General features: G+C 38.6%; 2 protein-coding genes across 8 annotated transcripts in view; one reads left to right on the forward strand and one right to left on the reverse strand.

The window, feature by feature from the left end:
• Positions 1–4,791, reverse strand: part of LOC122986653 (trafficking kinesin-binding protein 1-like) — a 37,893-nt gene extending 33,102 nt beyond the window's left edge. Inside the window, exon 1 of the mRNA XM_044357943.1 lies at positions 4,586–4,791. The gene's annotated coding sequence lies outside the window, so the exon portion shown is untranslated. The remainder of the gene's footprint in view (positions 1–4,585) is intronic.
• Positions 4,792–19,822: 15,031 nt separating this feature from the next.
• ulk4 (unc-51 like kinase 4) overlaps positions 19,823–24,492 on the forward strand; it is an 80,155-nt gene continuing 75,485 nt past the window's right edge. For 3 of the 7 annotated variants that reach the window (XR_006404540.1, XR_006404541.1, XM_044359641.1), the window contains exons 1-9: positions 19,824–20,066; positions 21,035–21,172; positions 21,454–21,553; positions 21,938–22,077; positions 22,172–22,334; positions 22,753–22,854; positions 23,157–23,240; positions 23,445–23,520; positions 24,033–24,185. Coding sequence is in view for 5 of the 7 variants with exons in the window: in XM_044359641.1 (XP_044215576.1) it covers positions 21,035–21,172; positions 21,454–21,553; positions 21,938–22,077; positions 22,172–22,334; positions 22,753–22,854; positions 23,157–23,240; positions 23,445–23,520; positions 24,033–24,185 (956 nt within the window). In the remaining 2 variants the exon portion in view is untranslated. Of the gene's footprint in view, positions 20,067–21,030; positions 21,173–21,453; positions 21,554–21,937; positions 22,078–22,171; positions 22,335–22,752; positions 22,855–23,156; positions 23,241–23,444; positions 23,521–24,032; positions 24,186–24,492 lie in introns of all 7 variants that reach the window. The other 4 variants (XM_044359638.1, XM_044359640.1, XM_044359642.1 and 1 more) reach the window with 3 other exon arrangements.

A 24,492-nucleotide genomic window follows, 5' to 3' on the forward strand; every position in this document is an offset into this window, starting at 1 on the left:
AACTGAGAGGTTTGGGTGTTTCACAAGTAGTTTAGACATATACAGTAGCAGAAAGTAAGGAATCAATGATAAAATCCAGAGAAATAATCCGACTTTGTTGAGTTGAGCTGAGAGGAAACTGGAAAACTGGGGGGTGAACAGCAGTATGTTCCAAATTTTCCAAATTTAGACAGTGGATTCTTGGTGAGAGGCCAATATCTTCCATGTGCAGCCTTTCATCTAGAAACACTTTTCACAATTTAAATAGATTTGTGTGAAGTATTAAATTTTGTAATCTTTGCTTTATTGGGACGATGCAGCTTTCTAGACACTGTGTGCCTTTCATGAGAAAAGTCACTGAAGTTGTACAGTTGCAAAGTGTAATCCACATACACTTAGTTCCCCCATTGAAGCCTCATCTATCAAATACTGCAATGCTTTTGTTATGTAGCTTCAGTGCAGTCCTGTCCAGAATTAGCTTGGGCTACGGTTGAAAGCTGCCACTGGTCACAGAGGGTATGTACATGAAATACAGGAGAGTACATCAACATGGTCAAATATCACTGGCAGCCTACAACATCAAGCAAGGTGTTCAAATGTCACTAACCCTGTAAATCTCTGAGTCCCTGTTTGTGTGAGTGTGCGCACGTCTACATCAAGGTATTACCCTTGTATAAAAAGTATCACTACCAGGAAAATTGGATCAACACAAGCAGAAAAGTAAGATCATTTTCTACAATTTGCTTTGCATTCTGTTGCAAAATATATGTCTCTTCACATTGTCTCTTGTGTTCTCAAAACTACATTACAAAACTCACCAACTAAGCACATCTTTGCTCTTTGGTCAACTGACACTACGCTGACACCAGCCTAAAACTTTGGCCTGGACTCTGTATCTAGAATGTATTGGCAGATGCACTAAGTACATGTGGCTCAGGAGGGAAGTACAGAAAGTTTGACCATTTGACCCTGACAGAGAAACCGATCTAAAAATCAGCTTCTGATTGCACAAATAAGATGGTCTGGATACGTTTGTTAGCAGGCGGTTTTGATGAGTTGGATCTGTTAGACATTTCCTTGGAGTCATTTCAATGCTTGTTGCATAAGATGGGTACCAGTGAATTAAGAGTAATACATTTTGTCTGTCAATACGAAAAGACAGAAAATGAGTGAAATATCTTTGTTGGAATATGATACTTCATATCATCATACTTTTTCAAGTTGTCAATATCGTTTCAACTATAATAGCTTGTGTAGTGAAGTAAAAGACCGATACTAGAGCTAGAAACAACCAAAATACTGTTTGGACATGACAGGACATGTGACCATATCAGTATGTAAACACGCAACGTCACAGCACCGCTGCCTGAAAAATAAGCCAAAATAACAACAAGAGAAAACAAACAGCATCAGGTTGAATGTGTCACAAGCATCAGTGTTGTCAATACATTCTATTCAGATGGAAAAAGACTATTAAACAATGTCAAGATTATCATTCAGCGTCATACTGCAGTTAAGTCTGTCAAGTATGCAGCCAGCCAGTCTCCTTACTGTTCCACTGTGGATGATTCAGAGTGTTCATGTACAAAAAAACACTGTATCTATGGCAACACTGTAGGTTTAAGTGTTTGGCTTACATGTGAGACCAACCTCAGTCAAAACCCTATAAAATGATGACACTCCCTCTAATAGAGTCAACTACACCGACAGACTGGCTGCAATAGCTCACACTAGTGATTTTCTTAACGCGTACGCACGGTTTTGAACACTTTATAGAAACACTACTGGGTCAGCATAGTTTCAATCCCATGTTACTTGGCTCTCTCTCTACTCTGTGTGTGTGATACTGAAAACAGTGAACAAGAACCAAGCCCTCTTCCAAACATTACAGCACAATGGATGTTCTTGCATGCCGTGATTGAATTAGAGTCAGGCAGCAAGCTCAGCAGTTTGGATTCTACTCTGTTTGTCCACTTACATAACTTTGCCTCAGTCTCACTCAAGCTCTCTGTCCGCTGTCTTTTTGCTCTGTCTCCTTTTCTGTCGGCCTGCTTGTTCCCGATCCCGCTCTCTCCTCACCAAGCATCCCATAATTTCACAGTTACTCAACTCTTTACATCACCGCTGGCTGGTAACCACGGAGAATTAACCTCACGCCCAGGAACTGCCCCATGGCAATGAGCTGCTCTATTCAGCTCTTTGTGTTCATTCATCCACTAGACTTAGTGAAATTAAACACACACACACACACACACACACACACACACACACTCCCATAAAAACTTTCCTTCTCGTTGTGGAAGTTTTCAACAAGAGAGTAAGGCAGGGAGACGGAGAGAGAGAGAATGAAAGACAGATGGAGAAAAAATAAGGAGAGAGGAGGTAAAAGATGCCTAAAATGTAACCTAACATATATTTAATTTTGAATGGGAAGGTTTGTTATAGTAATTCTAAGATACCAGTAGATGGCAGCACCTCCTCAACTGTCCTGTCCTTAAGACATATGACGACAGCAGGTATTACCAGCATGGCATTTCACCATATTCATTTACAAAATACAAGTATTGCACTGTTAAGAGTTGCACAATGGGGGTTGTTGCACCAACATGTTACCAGCCTGTTTCTAATGCGGACAAGTATGAGTCTGTGTGGCGGATAATACAGGTTGGAATCAAGGATTAAATATTTTTTTATATAATATAAATAATGTATTTTATATATTTCTCCAAAACTTAGATGTAGGCTTCAAACAAGCTTTGCAGGGCTACTGTAATTGACTGCACAATGCAGTGTTTCTGAACAACATGCATAAGGAAATATCCATTAATGCACTGATCCAGTGACCATGAAAAAGTTAGGGCCCCCTCCCAGTCCAGGGACTTCTTACTGCAGGTGTAGGGCCTTCCAGGTAGGTCTCAACTGAACAAGCGGCCCCTTGGCAATAAGGAATGCACAAATCTACAAGTAGATTCAGCAGACAGACTGCTTCTATTTTAGAAACTCTGGTGTCATGGTGCTGAAAATTAAACTGAAATCAACAAAGCATATCATAGAAAGCCCTGAGGTGTTAAGTCAAGCTTTACCAGAATTATTTTAGGGAAAAAAGCCACAACCACCGGCTGCGTGGTGAAGCCGCTGCAGAGGATGAGATATTAAGATGAGGTTCTGCCTCCCTGAAGTCATTACTGAAGTCATTAGAACTGACTATCGACTGTGCAAAAGTACCATCTGTGCAAACTTTCACTATGACTGTTCTCAACTTCACTGGTGTCAGTGGCTTAAAGAAAATGACTGAGGAAATCTGATCCTGCTAATTTATTCATGTGCTCTACAGTTACATATAACTGTGTTTAGAGAGATGCTTGAACATATGAGTAACAGACTATCACAAACAATAGTGCAGGCAAATTCTCTCCATTCCAGCTAATAGATCTGCATGGTGGCTTAGCAGTCCTGGCACTGCCTAGCTGAGTGTCTAAGGTGAGAAACTCTATATGAAGCTTTACATGTCTTTACGTGTTGCTTCCTGGCTGTTACTGAGTAGAGGATGAGGAGACCTTGCTGTTTAAAATAATGAAAGGAACTGAGGTCATGGTAAAGGGTGGGAGGGTCTTTTCCTCTAGCATGTGAATATAAGCAACTCCCATAGTCTTAATCACTGCTAGACTGACTCTGCTAGTGTGGTGCTGTACAAGTGCTTGGCAACCCTTATGGCCCTGCTGAAGTGGCTTTTGGCCAGGCTGTATTCAGTTCACTTTTCCTTCCTCTGGGCCAACTCTTTACTGTTCCTCAGGGTCCTAAGCTCCTTATAAAACAGAGGCTTAGCACTATTACAGTCTTTTTTGGAGGTTTCTTCCACAAGAGACAGAGGAGGAGACTATGTGCTGGGCTCATCACTTATTGTCATGGACACCTATTTTAGAACTGTTTTGTCTGCAGTCCAAACTACTATGGTACACTCCAGTCCTGTCATTTGTTTTTTAGGTTTCTAGGGTTGGGACAATCTTGACTGCTGCTATGATTATCACTGCAAAAGAATATTTAGAATCACTATCCATTTATATTTGATGTGATTTCACTCATATTTGGCCCACATAGGCTCATACAGACTGTAGAAAGAGAGAAGATGGGACCACTGGAGACAAGACATTAGTGTACCTCTGCTCCATGGGAGAGAAGCATGAAGGGGTGATAAAAAAAAAGAGAAAGGGAGATGAGCGAGAGAGTTGACAGAGACTATCCACTGGGAGCTCTTCTCTCTTTCACATGCTGGCTTATACACTGAGCTGAGGTCCCCTGGAGCTGCTTTACTGACAGGATGTGACATTAGAAAAGGGTCAGAGAGAGGGACAGTTTCTCACAGCACGTCTTCCTCAGACTGCTATGTTCTTCTTAGCTTATTCCCAAACCATGACAGATTGCAGGCTGTTATTACTATAAACTTCTGGGTTAAATCCTGATTAATGTGATACAGTAGTGCAGCTAGATGAAGAGCATTTTTGACAGTTGAATTATATATGTATGCATCTAATGCTGATTCAACATTGCCAGATGGATCCCAGTGCGTTTTGTCTACCTATGTTATAACATGTGTATTTTATATTACCAGTAATAGTCTCTGCATCTCTGTAGGTGGCCGTGAACTCCTCGAGTGCAGCCGGCAGACCCGCCTCACTGACATACTCCTCCTCCTCCTCAACGGCCAATCCGAGCCCTGGGTCGTGTAGCGGAGTTATATGATCAGATGGCTGTTTAGGGGGCAGGGCAGAGGAGCAGGACCAGGTGTGGGGAGGCGGGGTCTTCGGGTCCAGCTTGGCACTGAGTGGTTACTGATTTAAGGCAGGACCAGCCATGGACAAAACCTGGACCCACCGAGACGGGTACGGAGCAGAGCCAAACTAGATTTGTCTGGAGTGCATTATTGGACTGGAGCTGACAAAACTGCTCAGGATGTCTCAACAGCACAGGACAGCCGAACCAGAACTACTCGCACGGATGTCCAGAGGTTTTTCACAGCATACCTGAAAGAGCAAGAAGAAGAGGAAGATGGGAGGAGAAGACTGTTAATTTGCATGAATCACAACCTATAAAAAGACGCATATCTAATACAGCGTGATTCTGAATATGTATGATACAAATATACAGAAAACACGCTTTAACTGAAACATCCCTCTCTTTTTGTCACTGGCACTGGGTGGAGCAGTAGTATTTATAGACAAAGTGTGACACTCATCTGCATGATGGCTGACTGGTTCATAAACAGACCACATGCTCAACTGTAGATAATTATAGACATGATTTCACTTTACACTGCATTTTCAGTTTATTATGTGTATAATCTAATACAGTCTGCATAAAAACGGCCCCGTCATAAATCACATCATTGAGAAGTGAAAGGTTTAGAGTCTGCTTTCAAGGGTCATTTTTGGGAAAATAATATTGGATAATGGTGGTGTTGGATTGGATTTCATTATAATGAGAACACCTTCACTAACTACAGTGTAAAAGTTGACCATAGAGTTCAATCAACACCTCTGTGACTCAAAAACTGAACACTATTCACTTCACAAAGATGTTGTACAGACATCAGCTGCCCTCAATAAACTCTTAACTCAGTGTATTTTTAAATCTAACGAAATAGCACAGGGAGGATGCAATAAGAAGCAGGTAAATATAGCAGCATAAAGCACGTGAACATAAGGAGGCAGAAGACTGATTAAACGTGATGATTGAAGGGCAGGAAAGATTATGCTGAAACAATGACTGTAAAAAGTCAGTAGCAGGACACCTCATATTAAGCTATCTAGTAAAAGAACAACTAATAAGCAAATTCTAAAGCTACAGTATCAATCACAGAGGCAGCTTGATGATAAGCTAAAAAGACGGACAAAAGAACAACACAATTATATCACTCAGGAGGCTGCAGGCTCAGCATTGAAAAGGAACTTGTTTCTATTAATAGTCAACTCTTCACAACACACACACATACATACATACACACACATACACACACACACACACACACACACACACACACACACACACACACACACACACACACACACACACACACACACACACACACACAACTCTCAAGACTTGCTGCTTGTTATGTACACCTCCACTCACTTTCTACCATCATCAAAACACAGCTGGTTTTTTTACACCACACCTTCCGTTTCACTACTGTCTTTCATTTCCTTAACATTTTCTTTCTCTCTCGCCCTCTTTTTCTCTCCTCTACTTAACTACACTCATCTTTCTAATTCTTACTCTACCATCTGTCTTTTCCCACCCGAGCCTTTCTTGGACATATTGAGTCAGATTCCTAGTGCAAATGTGGGGAGTTTCAATTCAAGGGAATTTAGGTCATAGTTTCCATTATGTAGGAGTACAGCATATCCAAATGCCCAAACATTGTTGCTAATGACAACAAACCGTACAGTCCATACAAAATATATGACAGGCTGCATGACATGATTCTTTTATACAGTAGGTCAGAACCTCGGTTTTACATATTTCTGTTGATGGGGACATTTCCAAAGTGCGTACCAGGCTGGAGAAGTCTGACTGCAAATGACGTTTTCTTTATGACACCCGTCATATGTAGCTTGTTGCCAATGTATTTGTGGATGCAGACATTTTCCATATCAGAGCTGACTAATAATTTCAACCAAAACTACAGCTCTTTAACACAGAAATGCTTTGCAAGTCAGCTCATTTTTTATTTGTAGTCCTATTTCATTGTTTTTCTTCATATGTATTAAACCAGTCATTAATGTGATGCTGACCAAACAGACCTGCATTTCCAAGTTGACGTTCAACAGTAGCAGGATGTTTTATGTTATAGCCACAACATTCCTACCCTGTACTGTCCTCTAGCAGGGCTCAGAATAACAGGGCTGGGTTCAGTTTAGAGGAAGTGGAACATTTCAATGGGCTGATAGAGCAAATGAACAAGAACAAAGATTCTCTCTTGGGGACAAGGTGTGGTTTTCCACTTTCTTTCAGTTGATGTTACAATTAAAAAAAAAAGTATTGGCAATGTTTAGTGAATGTTTCATGTAGTGACTTACATTATTTATCCAGACTTTCACTTCAGTCCAAAACGGGACACATTCAGTCCTGGCTAATGTCAATAATGTCATCTCTCAACTGCGATAGGGCATAGATGTAATACCCATAAAAACGCAAACTATATTTGACAGGTGGTGTAGGAAGAGCAATCTGCAAGCACAAGACCTGGGTGTAAGTACCTGTACTAGCGAGCATCCTTTTTCTGCTGATACTGAATCTATTCTACGTCCAAGGCGAGTGTAAAGAAAACTTTCCTATAGGCATCATAAATGTGGTTTTGGGATCTGATTCTTTAGTTCTTGTGATGAAAACATAATTAATAAATCAAATCATAAGGACAAGGTGCAGCCCCAGTTGTTCCTATAGACTGCAAAAAATAGGCTACTGTATGTCAAACAGTGAAAAGACATCATGTATCCATCCTTTACCCAGAGTCTAGGAAAAGACAGTCAGACATGATTTCTCAACGTAATCTGTCAATCAGTTACTCCTTACTGTGCGTCAACATTATGACCATTACAAAACAGACCACAAATATTCATTTATCAGCTCACTGGGAGACAGAGCTGCACCACCCAGACCTCTGCTGGTAACAACACTAAAAACTCCTTCCATCCACAGCTAAGGTCAGCTGAAGACTGAGTCAAGCCAGTGGACTGAGTATTTTGCTATTGCAACTTGATCTCCTTAAGACCTTTAGATCATAAGACCATGTCATCCCCTTAGATTGTAGGCACACACCTATAACAGGCCAATATCCATTTTCAAATGTCTGTTTTATTGTAAGTTTTTAAATATATTTTATTGGGTACAAACTCTACTAAAATCTTCATCACATCATGCAAAGAATGATGCATGAATGCTGAAATGTGTTGCACTGTCAAACCTCCACAAAAATGACACACAGAAAAACCCACACACCCAACCACAAATAGTATGTGAATGAACTCAAGCACATCCTGATCAGATCACAGAGTACACAAACAAACACGAGTCTTAAAGTGTGACAACCCTACAGCAATAATCAATACAGTATGTTTGATGCTCTGTGGCAGATGTGGCTGCACCAACACTCACAATGGTATAAAGTGTGTTCTCTTTTCTAACATGCAAGTCTTCAATGTAGCTACAGTCTATCCTCAATGCTGATCAATCTGATGAGAAAAGTGGTAAATTTAATAATAGTGTATATAAGAGTATTATCATAAAGACAAGTGTAAAGGAAGAATTGTCAAGTTTTAAAATCTGACATTATGATTTTTACCACTTCAAATTTGATGTTTTTGTACACAGATCTGTCTTTGTCCTTTCAGGTTATTTCAGTAGACCTGCTTGGTCACATATAAAGTATCTGCACCTTTCTACATAGTTCATCATCCAGTTTTTGAATGTCTATTAACCCACACTCTTATCCTAGGAGTCAGAACAGGACAAGTCAGCCTGTGTTCGTAACCAGTTTGCCAAAACGTTTTAAAGCATTAGCTGTGTGCTGTTGGGTACTATGAGAGTCAATACATCAATTCAAAATACATGCCTCTGCAGTACTTCTTAGCAGCTGAGTGCTGACGTTTGTCCTTGCTAGAGGGGATTTCCTTACTTTCAACAGCTGATAATGTAGAGCACTTTACCATGTGTGTCTGTGTGTGTTGTGGCTAACAAAATATAGGATGACATGCTAATGGATAACTGTCTCCAATGGGCACACCCACATTCCCTGACTGACTGGCTATAGGCGGGTACTCTAACAGAGGAAACGTTGTGTACACCATAAACAGTTTCCTTTGAATGTTCTTTGTCATGAAGCACTCAGGGGGCTGATTCTTGCCAGAGGTCAGGAAGTTCAAATCAGCTTCAAGACATGCTATAGAAACACTGCTTCTGTTCTTAGAAACAGGTCAAAAGCTTAGTGACTGAAGGGTAGGTTCCATAGTCCTGCTCATCAACTACACCTGTAAAATCTGCCTTCATATCATCACCACGGTGAGAAGACCAACATGTAAAAATCTCCTGCCATAAAATCACCAGTTAATTAGACACAGACATGAATCAGAAGACTAGAGTTAACATTGGTTGCTATGGAAAACTGCAATGTCAACATTATCATGTGTACAGACACAGCTCAGTTACACAGTAGCCATGTACAATACCAGTCAAAAGTGTGGACACATTTTCCATCCAAGTGAATGGGAAGAGCTATAAAGTACAGAGGTTCAGGTACAGAATGTTACAAAGCCTGAACCTTATCGGCCACAATCCGACCTCATGGGTTCAGCCTGGCATCAGATTTCTCTTAAATTCCCTCTGACTTGATGAGATTAAATTTAATTTTTATTCACTATTCTTTATTAAGTCCCCAGTCCATCATCTTCCTCTTGTAATGGTTCCAAACCTTGTGCCATGTGCACCAATAAGCCCTCTACAAAGAGGGAGTCAGTTTGCAGGATAATTTTAGTCATTTGGACGATTTCAAAGATAAACATGGCTGATTGTGGATGTATTATAAGGTCTGGATTGAAATTCATTATTGGGGAAATGCACTAGTGTCTTTTCACCATATGAACTTTCTTCATGTGGATCCTCTGACAGTTGTGACCTCTTGGAAGAGAGCCAGAATCAAAGTGTTGCACCATAAATAAAGCCAGTATGCTGATAAGAGTATAGCTAATCTTTGGATTTTGTATCCAGTAACATACAGCATAACCTGCAGTTAACAATGCCTGTTAACGAGAGATAACAAAACTGTTTTTGTGGATTTAAGATCTTTTTAACCTTAAAATTTGATAGAAATTCCACTTCTTACAAAATGTTTGTTTGAGGCTGTGAATAAAGGTCAGTCCAGGCTGCAGCCCCTCCTGTCAGCCACTACATGATCAATGAATGCAATCAATATTCCAATGTCCTCTTTTTTTTATAGAGATATAATCACTAACAATCTGAATTTCTATTCAGGAGCAAAAACGAGATATATGGGATAGAACTGATGAGATGAGATGAGACAAAAGTATAGTTTAATTGATCAATTTACTCTTAAATTTTAACATGTTTTGATAAATAAATAATTTAAGTAAAATAGGCTAAATCTCATCTGATAAGTACAGAAGCAGTATTTAATGAAAATGTTTTAATTGATAAACCTCTTATCATTAATTACAGCTCGGTTCACCATGATAAAGTCAAGGGATACATTTTTAAATTTTGAACTTTAAAGTCACACCCAGGACACTCACATTACAAGTGTGATGTTGTTAGTGGCCAAAAACACTTTGCACGCCCACCTAGCTAGTTTTCAATACCTACATAACAGAGACAAGTAATGAGAAAAACCAAACTGATCGCTGATGAGGAACCATTGACATACTAGCCAGTCATGTTCACATCAGTGCAAATGAATGAAACTGAATAGTGTGTAATTGATTATTTAGAATATATAACCTTGTTACTGTCATTTCTTTATCAAAACAAGTTGAACTTTAATAGAATAATTATCAATGTAATACTTTTGATGCTTTTATTTTTGAGGGTTTATACGTCACTGTTGTTTTTAGAAAAGTACAGTACTTTGAACTCTGGTTCATTTTTTGTTCCACCCCTCATAGAGATGGGACAGAGTCACAGAGAGAGAGATAGTCAAAAACAGACAGACAAGTGAAGTAAAGACACAGAAACAGCTTAGAAAAGATGTCACATGCTGCTTCCTCCTCACTCATTAACATTCAGTTAACATTAACTGTCTCCAACAGTGTTTAACTTTTTTCCTGACTACACTTTAAACAGTAGACTGTGCATCCAACTCTTGTGGACCCTTTTACACACACACACTCTTTTTTTTTTTTTTTTTTTTTTTTAACAACTGAGACCTACAGAATAACCTGTAGAAGTGGGGCAGCTGTTAGGAAAAGAGGCAAAAATAAGCATTTTTGATTATAAAATCAAAAACAAACAGTTTAAATCAATATGTAGCCCTCATAATTAAAACTGTATGTAAGGCTTTAAATGTAACAATGAAATTTTCTACTTCATACCATAGTTGCAAGGGCATCATACTGCAGGGTTGTTGGTAATGATACCGACATACATACTATAAATACTATAGAAACTCAAACAAAAAAATGAAAAGAATTCCTATAAGAAGCTACATATTAAATGTCCTTCATGCCCACAGCCAGCTGATTAGACCTCCTCTCAGGACGGTGTCGGCATGTACACATTGAGCTTGATTGACACCCCCCCCCCCCATTACCATCCCCCATCCCTCCTTGCACACACCAGTGGCTTTGCCCAACTTGAACCTGAGCAGACGTCTAATCAGCTAATAACTGACAACACCTGTGTGGGTGCGCAGAGTCTTTAACATTTCTAAAGTCTGAATGATTGACTCGATCACACGTCACAACTTTAAATTTGTTTATCAAGATATAGTTTGTGCCCATCCAGATACACTGAACTAAGCTAAACTGGTTCCTACAATAAAATACAATACAATACAATAAGAGAACCTGATGACTGGCAGAGAAAATGAGATCATTAAAGAAACATGACCAGTAAATCTCAAAGTATCAGTGCGTAGTTCAACTTTAAATATCTAGAATGGGTTAAAGAGGATGCATCGCATATTTCCAGGTCTGTATTTATATTCTGGGGCCCTACTGGAATATTTCTATATATTTGTGGGCATGTGCATACAAGCTGATGTCATCAGAGGAGGAAGTAGAGGTAACATGACAAATGGAGCCTTCAAAGCAGGCTGAAGTCTGGGCTTTTGCATGCAGGGGAGTGTTTTCACATACAGTACATTCACCTGAAGTTTTGGAACTTTCACCATGTTTAACATAGACATCCCACATAGTAACAATATAAAAATAACAGTTATGTGGAAATGTGTGTGAAATGGACCTGCTCTGTCCAATCAAGTTGGGAAAGATTCCCATGTTAATGACCTACGAGAGTTCACGTCAGCTACAGAACACCACATCCTAAAGGTCTCAGTGATGTGATTGGTAGATGGTGAGTGGAACAGGCCTTAGACAAAAGGAACAGGAATAGAAAAGTACATCTCTTCTGTCCTTGGATGCACATGACTCCATCTTTTCCCTCTCCATTATTTTTTTTAGCCTCTCTCAGTGTGAGCCTCAAAACCACAAAGCAAGAAGTCCTTTAGTATTTCTATGTGCTATGATCTAGCAACCTTGTTGTCAGGCAAAGGAGATCTGATACCATTACTCACAGAGACACACGCAGTCTCAGTTCAACTGTCTTCACAGGAAGGAGAGACAAAGAGGAAGACAAAGAGAGAAGTTGAGCAGAGATGAGAAGAAGGAAGCTGTTTTTGGATTTAAAAGACCAACGAGTCACATGTTCAAGTCAAAGGAAGAAGAAGAGATATCCTTTCCAAAAATCCCTGAAATCCCGTCTTGTTATTACAGAGTTGAACACTTCCTGGCTGAGGAGTGTTGTACTAGTCAGAAAATGAACATGCATGATTCACAAAACCTTCAGAGACAGCTGCATCTCTTAAAACAGGCATCTCTGGCAATCACATTGTTTGCATCAAGATTTTTCCCATCTAAAGTGGAAACTTTTCAACCCCCCCTCCAGCTTTTCCAAGTGGTATTATTGTTTGTGCCACTGTCACAAAGACAACCGGATTGCTTTCCTTTTTCCTCAGAACATAGCTCCATGAAGAAATGATCAACACCACTTTGGCAATAGGAGAGAAGAAAGAAGAATTGAATTTGGGAACGGGCAAAAGCTATTGTAATGATGTGCGTTGCATAGTAATAACAAAGATTGAGTAAAATTGCTTCACACAAACAAGTAACTACAACATCAGGGTGGAGGGGCGAGTTTGTTCATTCATTTAGTCTAAAATGGAGACATGAAAGCAGACAGAAATTCTTTAGTATGTGTTGAGAAAAGCAAAGTAGGTTGGTGATATTTTCTGTCTGTTGATTTTCATATGAACAAGTAGATGAGCCTGACAGCCAGTCTGACTGGATACTGATCCAGTATTCTGTGGCTGTAGGGCTGCTACTTTAAGCTAACTAGATTTCTAGTGGACTTTCTTCCTGTTAGCTACCGTAGCTAACAGCAAGAAAGCCCTCTAGAAATCAAAAGACAAGTTTATTAAGGTAATATACTCAGTGAAACTAGACATAGATATAAGTAGTGTGTCATCAGATTTGCCTGTGCAATATTCCACATTTGTCATAGAGCAATAAGACAATAGAAGGAGGTTGGACACATAACAAATTATCACTCGATATAGCCTAGCTTTTCCCGGGAGATCATACCCGCTGGCAGACAGAATAGCGTGGTGAAAGTGAGGCTCATAGGGCGCCAATCTAAACGCTGATAGTGTCATTATTCTATAGCCATTAAACTGTGCAATAAACATTTACTATATAATGATACGTTAAAGCAAAAAAGTTGTCTATTTCCACTTTAACAGTATTATGTCATCCATAACACTATGTTGTGTTGTATTACACCAAAGTCCATCATCCTGAGCTGAGTACATTACCAGTTTTTAACAACTGTACCAAATAGTTACACATTTTGTAATGGTCTTTACTATGAGCACGTGATCACTTTTTATACACCAACATTAAATATCTTACCAGTTACAGCAGTCACACAACCTTTACTGGCTAATACAGACTAGAGAGAGATCACGTTGTCCTGCAGGTGTGACACATATGAGTTTTATTTGAGATATCTGTTAAATAGGATTTAATTTTCTTAATCCATGAATTTGATTTTTTCACACTTCAGCAGATCAATTTATAAACTGGAATTTTAAAGCAGGCATACATTTGAGATTTTGTTTACTATTTATTTTTTCTTCTGCTGGTAGTCTTAGTGTGTAACAGAAGCGACAATCTTGAGGACAAAGTCAAAGTCAGAGAGAGCCTCAACTGCTTTTAGTGCCGATGTTGCTATTAGTGGAATCAATACCAATGTGCCAACATATCAGTCCAGTCATAGTGTAAAGTCATGATCAGCCAAAAAAACTACAGACAATCCCAAAGGCAACCCAATGATAAAATCTTTCCATACTAAACTCTGGTAATGCGTGCGCGCGCGCACACACACACACACACACACACACACACACACACACACACACACACACACACACACACACAAACTCACTATAGCCCTTCTTCTTGCAGTTTATATTGTGCTAACTCTTTATCATCTTTACAACTCATATTTTTGTGATTTTTTTAAAAAATTACTCTGTAACTCTGCTAGCCATAAATCCATAAAGTTCCTTCTCAGTGATAGTAGGCCGTAAAATGACTTTGAAGTGAATATTAAGGGCCTGATTCATAAACGCAACCCTTGACTTTTTCTATCCTTTCAAAGCATTTTCTACCAGTAGACAAGGTCATGTAGTACACCTACACGAGAGTCTGTGTGCTGGCAGTGTTAGGAAATACCACACTGTTATCACTTGATCACCACTGACGAAAATATGAATATTTCTGCTGGGTTTTTTTGTCGAGTGACATCCAAGATAAATGAATGTTGTTCTGTCCTTGTTAGTCCATGTGTTACAAAATACACAGTCTGATATGACACAGGTCTGACCGTGATAACTGATTTACCACGTTGAATAAGCGCGCGCCTGTGTGTGTGTGTGTGTGTGTGTGTGTGTGTGTGTGTGTGTGTGTGTGTGTGTGTGTGTGTGTGTAGAGAGAGCGAGACAGAGACAGACAGAGAGGTCAGATAAGACCTAACACCCCCTCAGCCCATCTGTCGGTTACTCTGTCCATCTGACATTCCCACTTTGTGTTTAGGTCCAGCTCCCAGTTGTGTGAACTCTCTCGGCAGACAGCGTGTTAACAGCGAGGCCTGCTGAATGTCCGAGCAGTTAGACAGTGTGCAGGCCTTCCACGGATCATGTGCTGTTGGCAAAACCTACTGGGACCTTATTTAGCCTCTCAGGACTGGCAGAGAAGCCCTCCTCCTCAGCGGTGTAGCTGAGGTAAACAAAAAAAAAAATCACTGACTTCTAAGTAACCTTTCAAGACTCCTTTAAAAAGGTTTGAAACAACTTGGGATACTTGTACATCCCAAACTGACTATTGCATGTCAAATGAAATCCAAACTAAGAAGCACAGAGAGTTTAGCATGCACTTAATGTACAATATTGTGTGGCAGCCTCCTCAACACAACCAACAACTCAGTCAAGTCTGTGGCTATTTATCTAAGTTTCCTTCTATGTGGTTGTTTGTGAGGGGGAATTTGAATAAAAATATCTTTTTCACTGACAGTTTTAATGAAGGAAATCAATATTAGATAATGGGATTAACTTGCATTCACATTATCATTGCACTTCATGAAAACAGATGTGGTACATGTAGAGATGTAAAAATACTGATACATCACTATGTGTAGAGCTCGGAACAGTTAGCTATTTTGATCTAATTGATTCACCTTAATAATGCTATAATGGGCAAAATTATGGTGGCCCTGAGGAGCGAAACACAACATTTCAGAAAACACAAGAACATTTGATGGGCTTATTCACCAGGCTGAGGGGGTGTTAGCTCTTTTTTTTACAGTTTACAAAATGTCTTTAAGTTTTATGAAATGCTTTTGTGTTTCCTGAAATGATGTTTTTTAATGTGTTTTGCACCTCACGACCACCGTACAAATGGCTTACAACAACTTTAAAAGACTGAGGACAAATTAATATAGTTATATGATGCCATTGGCTGAAAAGAGGAGTAATAAAAATCTAATCACTTGACATGAATGGCAAAGGCTTGTTCACAATCCCTGAGAGGTGGCACTGATAATCTGTCAGTCTACTTATGGAGGCTGAGGGAATTGATCACCATATATCCTCAGGCCACTTTTAAAGAGTGAGGCAGGTTTACTGTGATTGGATTAAGACTACTTAAATCTGAGATAAATCTTATTAAAAAGGTGCCCACAAGCCGCTGTAACAAACTCTGCAGGCTTTAACATGTGAGTCAGACAAAGTGGACAGCTTCAGCGTGCTACTGAAGGTAACAGATGCCCCTCATGCAAAACCAGGACCAGGACCCCCCACATGATGGGCCGTCCATTACACAGCTGAGCCGGATAGTCAAACAAATGCGACAAGAAAAATGACACTTACACAGGTGGAAATAGATATAAAAATCACATGTGGAGCAAAGTTACATAAAATGTATGAAAGTTAATCTAGATCGCTCCTATCATGTTAGGAGTTAACGTTACCAAACCGTGTGGCACTCTGCACCTGCTCTAGTCTCAGTACATCATCGTCAAACTTTCAATCTGAGAGGTTTTACAAACTCACAAAAGATTTCTTACCGCTTCCGTAAATAGCGCAGACCTCCCCGAAGAGACCAATTATTTCGGCTTTCTCTTTTTGGGCGACTAAAACGAGCTAAATACAATTTAGCGGTCCACTCCGAGCGACTCTTCTCACTAGTAAGGTTAACGTTAGCTATCTACCGTTACCGGTTTAGTTAAAACTAGATGAACCGAAGCGCGACCGGTGTCAGAAAGAATAATAATGGAAAAAACAAGCTAAGTATACCGGAGACTGTGGAGATTAAAATGTAACCCACAGTCAGCCCTGTGACTGCTCTCAAAAACTTCAGGAGCCTTTTTTGGCTTGTTTTACAGGGCGGCTCAACAAAAGCTGCGGAGCTGAGTCAAAGTAGAAAAAACATGGCCGTACTTCCGCTCTGAATTTTTTCAAATTAAACTGCGTTCTTTTACATTTCAAGGCTAAACATCTGACTTCATTTTATTCTGAAATTTCAGTCAAAACCTTCTTACACTGGAGGTTTAGACTGAATAGTTCTTTATGTTTCCTGATGTGCAGGAAACATAAAGAACAGCATCAGGTATGACAAAACCTATTCGCCTGACACAATAACCCCAGTGTCATCCACCCCATATGAAAATAATTAATACAATTTTTATTCAGCTCTGAATTGTAAAAGTTATTATATTGCTCGTCAACTGTTCACTTAATGTATATGTATTTCTTTTGATGCACAGTTTATGTCATTTTGTTTCTTTTTATGCCTTTTTATACTAGGGCTGAATGATTTTGGAAAAAAAAATCTAACTGCAGTTATTTTGACTGATATTGAAATTATGATATGATTTGCATTCATTTTTACATTTTTATTCTCATTTTCATTGAAAAACATATTAAAATGGTCTGATGATCTTATGGTCTGCTTTTTGCAAGGATCTGTACCAAACAAAGATGTTTTCTTAAAGGAACAATGTGTAGGATTTAGTGGCATCTAGCGGTGAAGTAACAGATTGCAACCAACTGAATAGCCCTCCCCCCTCACCCTCCCATTCCAAGTGTAGGGGAACCTATGGTGGCCACGAAACTTGCGAAAACTTGAAAGGCCCTCTCCAGAGCCAGTGTTTAATTTGTCTGTTCTGGACTACTGTATAAACATGGTGGTGCAACGTGGTGGCCTTGGACTCATTCTAAGGTAACGAAAACACAACAATTCTTATTTTCAGGTGATTATACACTAATGAAAACATAATATAAATATTAATCCATTTCGGTAGAGTCCACTAAATTCTACACACTGAACCTTTAAGTCTATAGAATATGATGTATAGGCAAAAGTCAAAAATATTGTGAGATTTGATTTTGTCCATATCACCCAGAACTATTAATACATACTGTACAGTAATCGCTTAACTGTTTTGGAAAACATTTTAACTGAATGCATTCCTTGCTTTTATTTTGTAGAAAGAAGTGCATTAACCGGAAACCTTCCTCTTAACATCTGTGAGTCCTTTACAGGCTGAACAGTTCATCAATATAAAGGCTAAACGGTGTGAGGGTTTCCTCCATTCTGTTATTCAGTCTCTCTCCATGCGTATGGTGTCCAACCTTTTATAGTGTTCTTAAACCGATTCTTCACTTTGCTTGTTTTGGCTTTATAGTTGATTAGTTTTAGTATTATTCGTATTTTACATGATTCGTGATTTACATGATGTACCAATTTGAATTGGTAATAACCATAGACTGTAAAAAGTAATAACAAATTTTGAATAATGGCCTCCTAGTGCTCACAGGAAAAATGATGCTACTCCCAAGTCAGAACCAATTATGAATTGCTTTGGTCACTAAAAGGTCAAAAACGTGTTTAAAGTGGCTGTTGGTCGATTATTATGAAATAAAATTATAAAACAAAAGCTGACGTCACCACTTTTAGGTCGTTCAACCTGACTACAATATTTCTGACGGCTGCATAAAAGCCATTCAGGGGTGAAGTCACGGGTGCCCTGTGTCCTGCCGGTTACAGTGAATGAATGACGTAATTCTCCTTTCAAATGGTTTGTGTGTGTGTGTGTGTGTGTGTGTGTGTGTGTGTGTGTGTGTGTGTGTGTGTGTGTGTGTGTGAGAGAGAGAGAGAGAGAGAGAGAGAGGGAGACAGATAGAAAGAGAGACAACAATGAGCAAAGTAACATGCAAATTGTATTTAGGACTTTTATAGTTTTGTGTTTATTGCCTCTACTTATGTTTCTGAAACTTTCTTATTATATTTGCTAAGTATGTTTTTTGGAATATATATATATATATATATATATATTAGTAGTAGTAGTTAAGTTTGTTTAAATCATCTATTCTGCAAGTGCACTGTTTTTGGTCTGAGAGAAATGGAATTGCATTTCAATGCATGTGAGTACTGAGAAATGACAGTAAAGTAATCTTGAATCTTGAAAGGAATATTTATAGGCAGACATGTTTTTTGGAAACGACACTTGAACATTGGCTGTAGTGCAAAAGCTGGAAATACGCTAATAGTAGGCCTAACACATCACTGGTATAAATACGATTACATTTTAAAGGATAAATAGAAGTCCAAGAACCTCTAAAATATCAATAAAATCAGATTTTTAGATCTATGTGTGAGTTGGGGGAAAGTAAAAAATTAAGCATTAACCTGCCACATAGGCAACATTCATAAGCCAAACATACATACTTGAAAAGATCTCCAAATTCACCGAAAATCACCAATGAACCAACACCCACATCACCATTTGTCTAGTGTCACAGCCTGGCTCTAGACTGTGGCAAAAAATGGAAGTGACAATATTAATCAATATTACAAAAGTAAAATTAATTAAAACAAAATACTCAAAACAAACAAAAATAACAAATGGATGGGGTAAGTCTGCAAAAACAGTATTGTAGGGAGTGGATGAGTGAATGTATGGGTGAAACAAACGAAAAATAACCAAAAAGCAACACAGGAGTGTGTGTGGGGGAGAGAAGAGAGAGTCTGAACTCACAGCTTCTCCAGCTTTATACATGAGGCACACCGGGCCCAGGTGTGCCATCCTGCTCTTGAGTGTGCCCTCAGGAACCCGCCCCTGCAGACAGAGAACAGGGCAGCAACAAGGAGAGCAAAGCACTAGCAGTGATTTTATGAGGTCAGACAATTGTCAAAATGCCCTTTGGTGCCCCACTACCGATGAAATCAATAATGAATTTTGTTTGTTTAGATTATTGAAACATACAAGCGAAAAAAACTAAAGCAAACATTAAACAAATTGCCAAATTACAAAAACAGCTGTCAGCATGTCATCGCGCACTTTCTATATTTTGTAAATTGTGAGACTTGTGAGGTAAATGTGTGTGATATTTGTTAAACTTCATACAGTCTGATGGTGATTAGGCTTGTTGCAGTATTACACGGCACACTGCGCTGTCTGTTGTGTTCACTCCTGTATCCTAGCAACGCAGGAATGAACCATTTGGAGATGGTCTGGTCAAACCCTAAAAAACCTCAACCGCTCAAGTCATGTGTGTGTTGTAAGATTTTTAAAAAAATCTTTTTAAATACAAAGACGTATATAGACGTACTGTCTTTTTCGACAAATTAATGTAGGCTTAATTTTATCAAGAAAGTTCTTGAATTCCCTCATACAGTTGGAATTACGTGGCCCACCACGCTTCCGGTAACAAACAGCGGGTTGTTGAACAGTGAAGTTGTCAGGTAGGTTGATAGTCTGACAAACTGCAGTTATACCATCAGTAGTAAGGTATTTGTAGTTGTGGGTATAGTCGCATTCGGTTTTCATATAATTAAGTTACTTTTGAGGTGTTGCAGTGAACTTCTGTCATGTTACAAGCGAACTCTTGTATTGACGTTTATAGCGGTTGCTACCAGTGTTACACGGACCAACCGTTAAGTTACCTATTAATATTCACTAATAAATACGTTATTCACTACCTAGAAGTTAACTATCTCTCTTAAAACGTGCAAAGTATTTTTTTTTATATTTTAGAGTTTTACCAAGCTGACTGTTATAAGTTCGAACTCTTTTTATAGCTGCTTTTTCGCTCAAATCAAGTCGTCAGAGTGAAACATGCATTTCTCACATAATTACCTCTAATTGTAAACAGCTTGCAAGTTTTTTTTTTTTTTTTTTTTTTTTTTTACAGGCAACAGTTAGCCGTTTCATACTGCAGTTGTGGATAAACTATACGTCTATACTAAATAACTATGTTACTAAAAAGTTTCTCAAAGTGTAAACTGAACAAGACGAGTGTAGCTTAAATGTAAAACAAAGTACAGTACAGTATAGTATATATAAAGTATGATAACGTGTATTTGGTCCAAATTGGTAAAATAAAATTATGACAAAAAATTCAAGTGTATTCCTTTGTTATATTTTATAAGGAGTGATGTAAGATAAACAATATAATATAAACAGCAAACTAACTTAATGATTATTTCATGGACTATAATTAGTAACTGTGCATTTCGAAATATAAAGTGTCATCTGCCCATGTGAATATCATTACACTGGTCATAAAATACTGTATGTTTGGTTTTATTTCTGACTCTTATTTCTGCTTCTTTCTCTCATTAGTAGAAGAAATATAATCATCTTTTCTTTTCATTTTCTTACAATGCCTAAAGATTATAACATCATGCCTCCTTGTTCTTTTCCACCGCAGATGGAGAACTTCATCCTGTATGAGGAGCTGGGAGCAGGCAGCAGTTCAGTTGTCTATAAAGGAAGAAGGAAGGGCAATCTCAACTATGTAGCCATAATCTGCACCGACAAAGCCAAAAGGCCTGAGATCACTAACCATGTAGGACAGTTCTTTAAACTAAATTAAAAATTATTAGGCAATCAGTTATATTTTTATTTTCATATAGAGGCCTGAAATTGCCCGATATGAAAGAATTATGTAAAGTGTACGCACCTACATACTGACTTATATTGACTTACCTACATGTGCTGCCACAAGCAGAAACAAGACCTGCAATAGTTGTCTTTTAATCATCAGAATTGGGTCCTTTGTCTCTGGCTTTTCTGAGAAATGTAATGATTTTCCCAAATCTCAGTGCAACACACTTGTTTCCCTGTTAGGTCCGTCTTAGCCATGATCTGGATCATCCCAACATTGTTTCCTTCTATGAGTGGTATGAGACCAGTAATCACCTCTGGTTGGTAGTGGAGCTCTGTACAGGTCAGTATTTGTGACTGGTAGTCCTGATAAGCAGCCATGTAACATTAGATGTCATCACTTCCTTTTTTCAGCAATCAGTAGATGGGATGTGACAAATACATCTCATGGCAGCCTAAAACTGATTGTTAGCCCTTGTTTTCACAAAATACCATCATGTTTTGGTTTATGGGATTAATCACAGATACTTACTTTCTAGTATAGATGGTAAACTGGCATGTTTCTATGTATTATTTTAAAATGGAGTCATTTTTTTAACTGTGCAATAAAATGGTCCTGTGCTTTAATTGAGATCTAAAAAGTCTTTGTCTATTTTTTTTGTTTCTCTCTCTCAACTGGCGTCGCTTTTGTCTCTCTTTTCTCCTTGTCCATCTGTCTCTGTGTAAGGTGGTTCCCTGGAGTCTGTGATTTGTCAGGATGGATGTCTGTCAGAAGATGTAGTGAGGAGGTTTGGATGGGACTTAGTCAAAGGACTGGAACATATCCATGAATTAGGAATCATTTTTTCAGACTTGACCCCGGCTAAGGTTTGCATCTGTGTTCATGTGTATGTAGGACCAACAGTATAATATCAATATTATTTTTTTTATCATATGAATACAGTATATATGTATCCCATAGATCCTACTGGATGGCAGCGGCATTTTGAAGTTTGGTAACTTCTGTCGGTCCAAAGCAGAGGGAGAGAAATCAGAGGATTTCTTTACTTTGCTCTCTACATCTAAAGAGGCAGGAGAAGGAGACAACAAGGAGAACTTTGACCACATGAGGAAAAGATTACAAGGTCAGATGACTATCTTTTAATTATCTATTGGTTTTATATGCATTGTTGATAGAAGGAGAAGCTGATGAGTAGATTAGCCAGGAGAAATCCAAAGATTTACAAATTGCGTAGAATCCTGTTGATGTGGGACACAGTTTGTATATGCTGGAGGAGGCGCTGAAAACATGTTATACCTTGTAGAAGAAGTGTATAAAAACTAAGTGATGTAAATAAGTCCACTTTCCATCAGTAATTTTAATCAGCTTTAACATTAGCCAAGATTTGATTAGTCTTCACAATATGCCAAGTGATGGCCAAGATTACTAAACTAATGAAATGTACAATTTGGCTAAAACTTATTCCATTTCCTAACGAAACATATTCTGTTTGTGATACTGTTTATGTCTTTTCTGTTAACTATGTGTATGTGTATTTTCAGACTCACTAACTTACAGTGCTCCAGAGGTTTTGCAGGGATCAGAAACCAATATGAGCTCTGATCTCTGGGCTCTTGGTTGTATACTCTACTACATGTACACTGGTACTGTACCCATATGCATGCACATACATAGACACATGCACACACTGAATGAGACAAAGTATGCAAGCGTATTAATTAATGTAATAATGATTTTTTTCCTATTCCTATTCTTAACTATTGTACTCTGTTGGGTACCAGAAGTTGTGGTCGTCGTTATAGTAGTAGTAGTATTAGTAGTAGTAATAATAAATATGTTTTAACTAAAATGTATATGACCTTAACTGAGACTCGATTTACAGTACTATATTATACTACACTGTATTGTATTATAAAACTCAACCCAAAGTGTTTTTGTTTTCCAGGTAAACCTCCATTCTGTTCTGATAGCTACACCGAACTCAGTGAGATGATTTTACATCAGGAACCACCACCTCCCAGACAGACAGGTACATCCACACACAGATCTGATTTTTTGTCGCTAGTTTGGTCATAATAGATTTCACTTGTGCTTTATATTTGGCTTCAGTTCAGAATTGTATCTGTACAATAGCTTTTTGTTGCCTTGTTGAGGTCACCTTTATATAATTTTGCTGTTGTTTTTAAAATTATTTTATGAATGTAGTTGAAAGCTACTGTCTTTTTTGTTACAGTGTTTCAAGCCAGTCCTCCCAGTGAGGATTTCCAGAATCTTCTGAAAGGCTTATTCAACAAAAGCCCCAATAAGAGGTCAGCCCCCATGCTGTAGCAACACAGGCATAGGTCCAACACATTTACACACACTATTCTACTGCTGCTATTAATACTATCACCATAGAATTTAGTAGGGTGGAAAATCTCCAAGTACCTTTATAGTTTGAGTTTATTTATTTTTATTTTAGCATGCCCTTTCTGTCATAGTTAATTACAATTTCCATTTAATACGTGTTGACCATGGATTTTACAGTTTTAGTGTTGCCATGATAGTATGTCGTATCTTGGCTCCAGTGTGTGCCACATTGAGGGGAAACCCAGGTTTTAAGTACAGGCACAGATGTTTCAAGATAAAACTTACAACAGACCAAGTCACTTTTTTTGCCATTTCTGAAGTACATGGAAGTTTTGACACTTTCGGGTTTTCTGACATGATTCTCAGGTTGTTTTCACGGAAATGTGCATTTTTTGTGTACATTTTATTGCATGTTGAGATTAGTACCATCACTGTTTCCTAATGTTTAGTTTTGTTATTTTTTGTTCTTTAGGATGGACTGGCCAGAGTTACTGGACCACCCTTTCTGGACACAAGGACTAAAGGAGGATGAGAACTTGGAGGAGGGAGAAGATGAAAAGGATGATGACGAAGGGGGAACAGAGGAACAAAATGACAGAGAGGGAGTTGTTTCAGCTAGCTCAAGGTGTGTTGACATTATTATTTCTCTTGCTTATATTCTACAGACATTTTATTGCAGCCACTGTACTCCATTCAGATTTGCTTTTATGAAAGAGTAGTAATACACACAAGTGTTGTTCAAACCTAATCTACCCTCTCTTCATCCACAGGGAGTGGCCAAAATTTTATGAAACGTTTTGCATTGCACCAATATTATGTTCAACAGCACAGTAACAGCCTGCAGCCTGCAGAATTACCGTGGAGTTGATTCAAAACAGTTCATATGCTGCATTTCTTTCTGCCTTTAGTTCGTGTCAGTGTGTTTTGTTTCA

This window comes from Thunnus albacares, chromosome 8, assembly GCF_914725855.1.
Source record: "Thunnus albacares chromosome 8, fThuAlb1.1, whole genome shotgun sequence".
NCBI lineage: Eukaryota > Metazoa > Chordata > Actinopteri > Scombriformes > Scombridae > Thunnus > Thunnus albacares.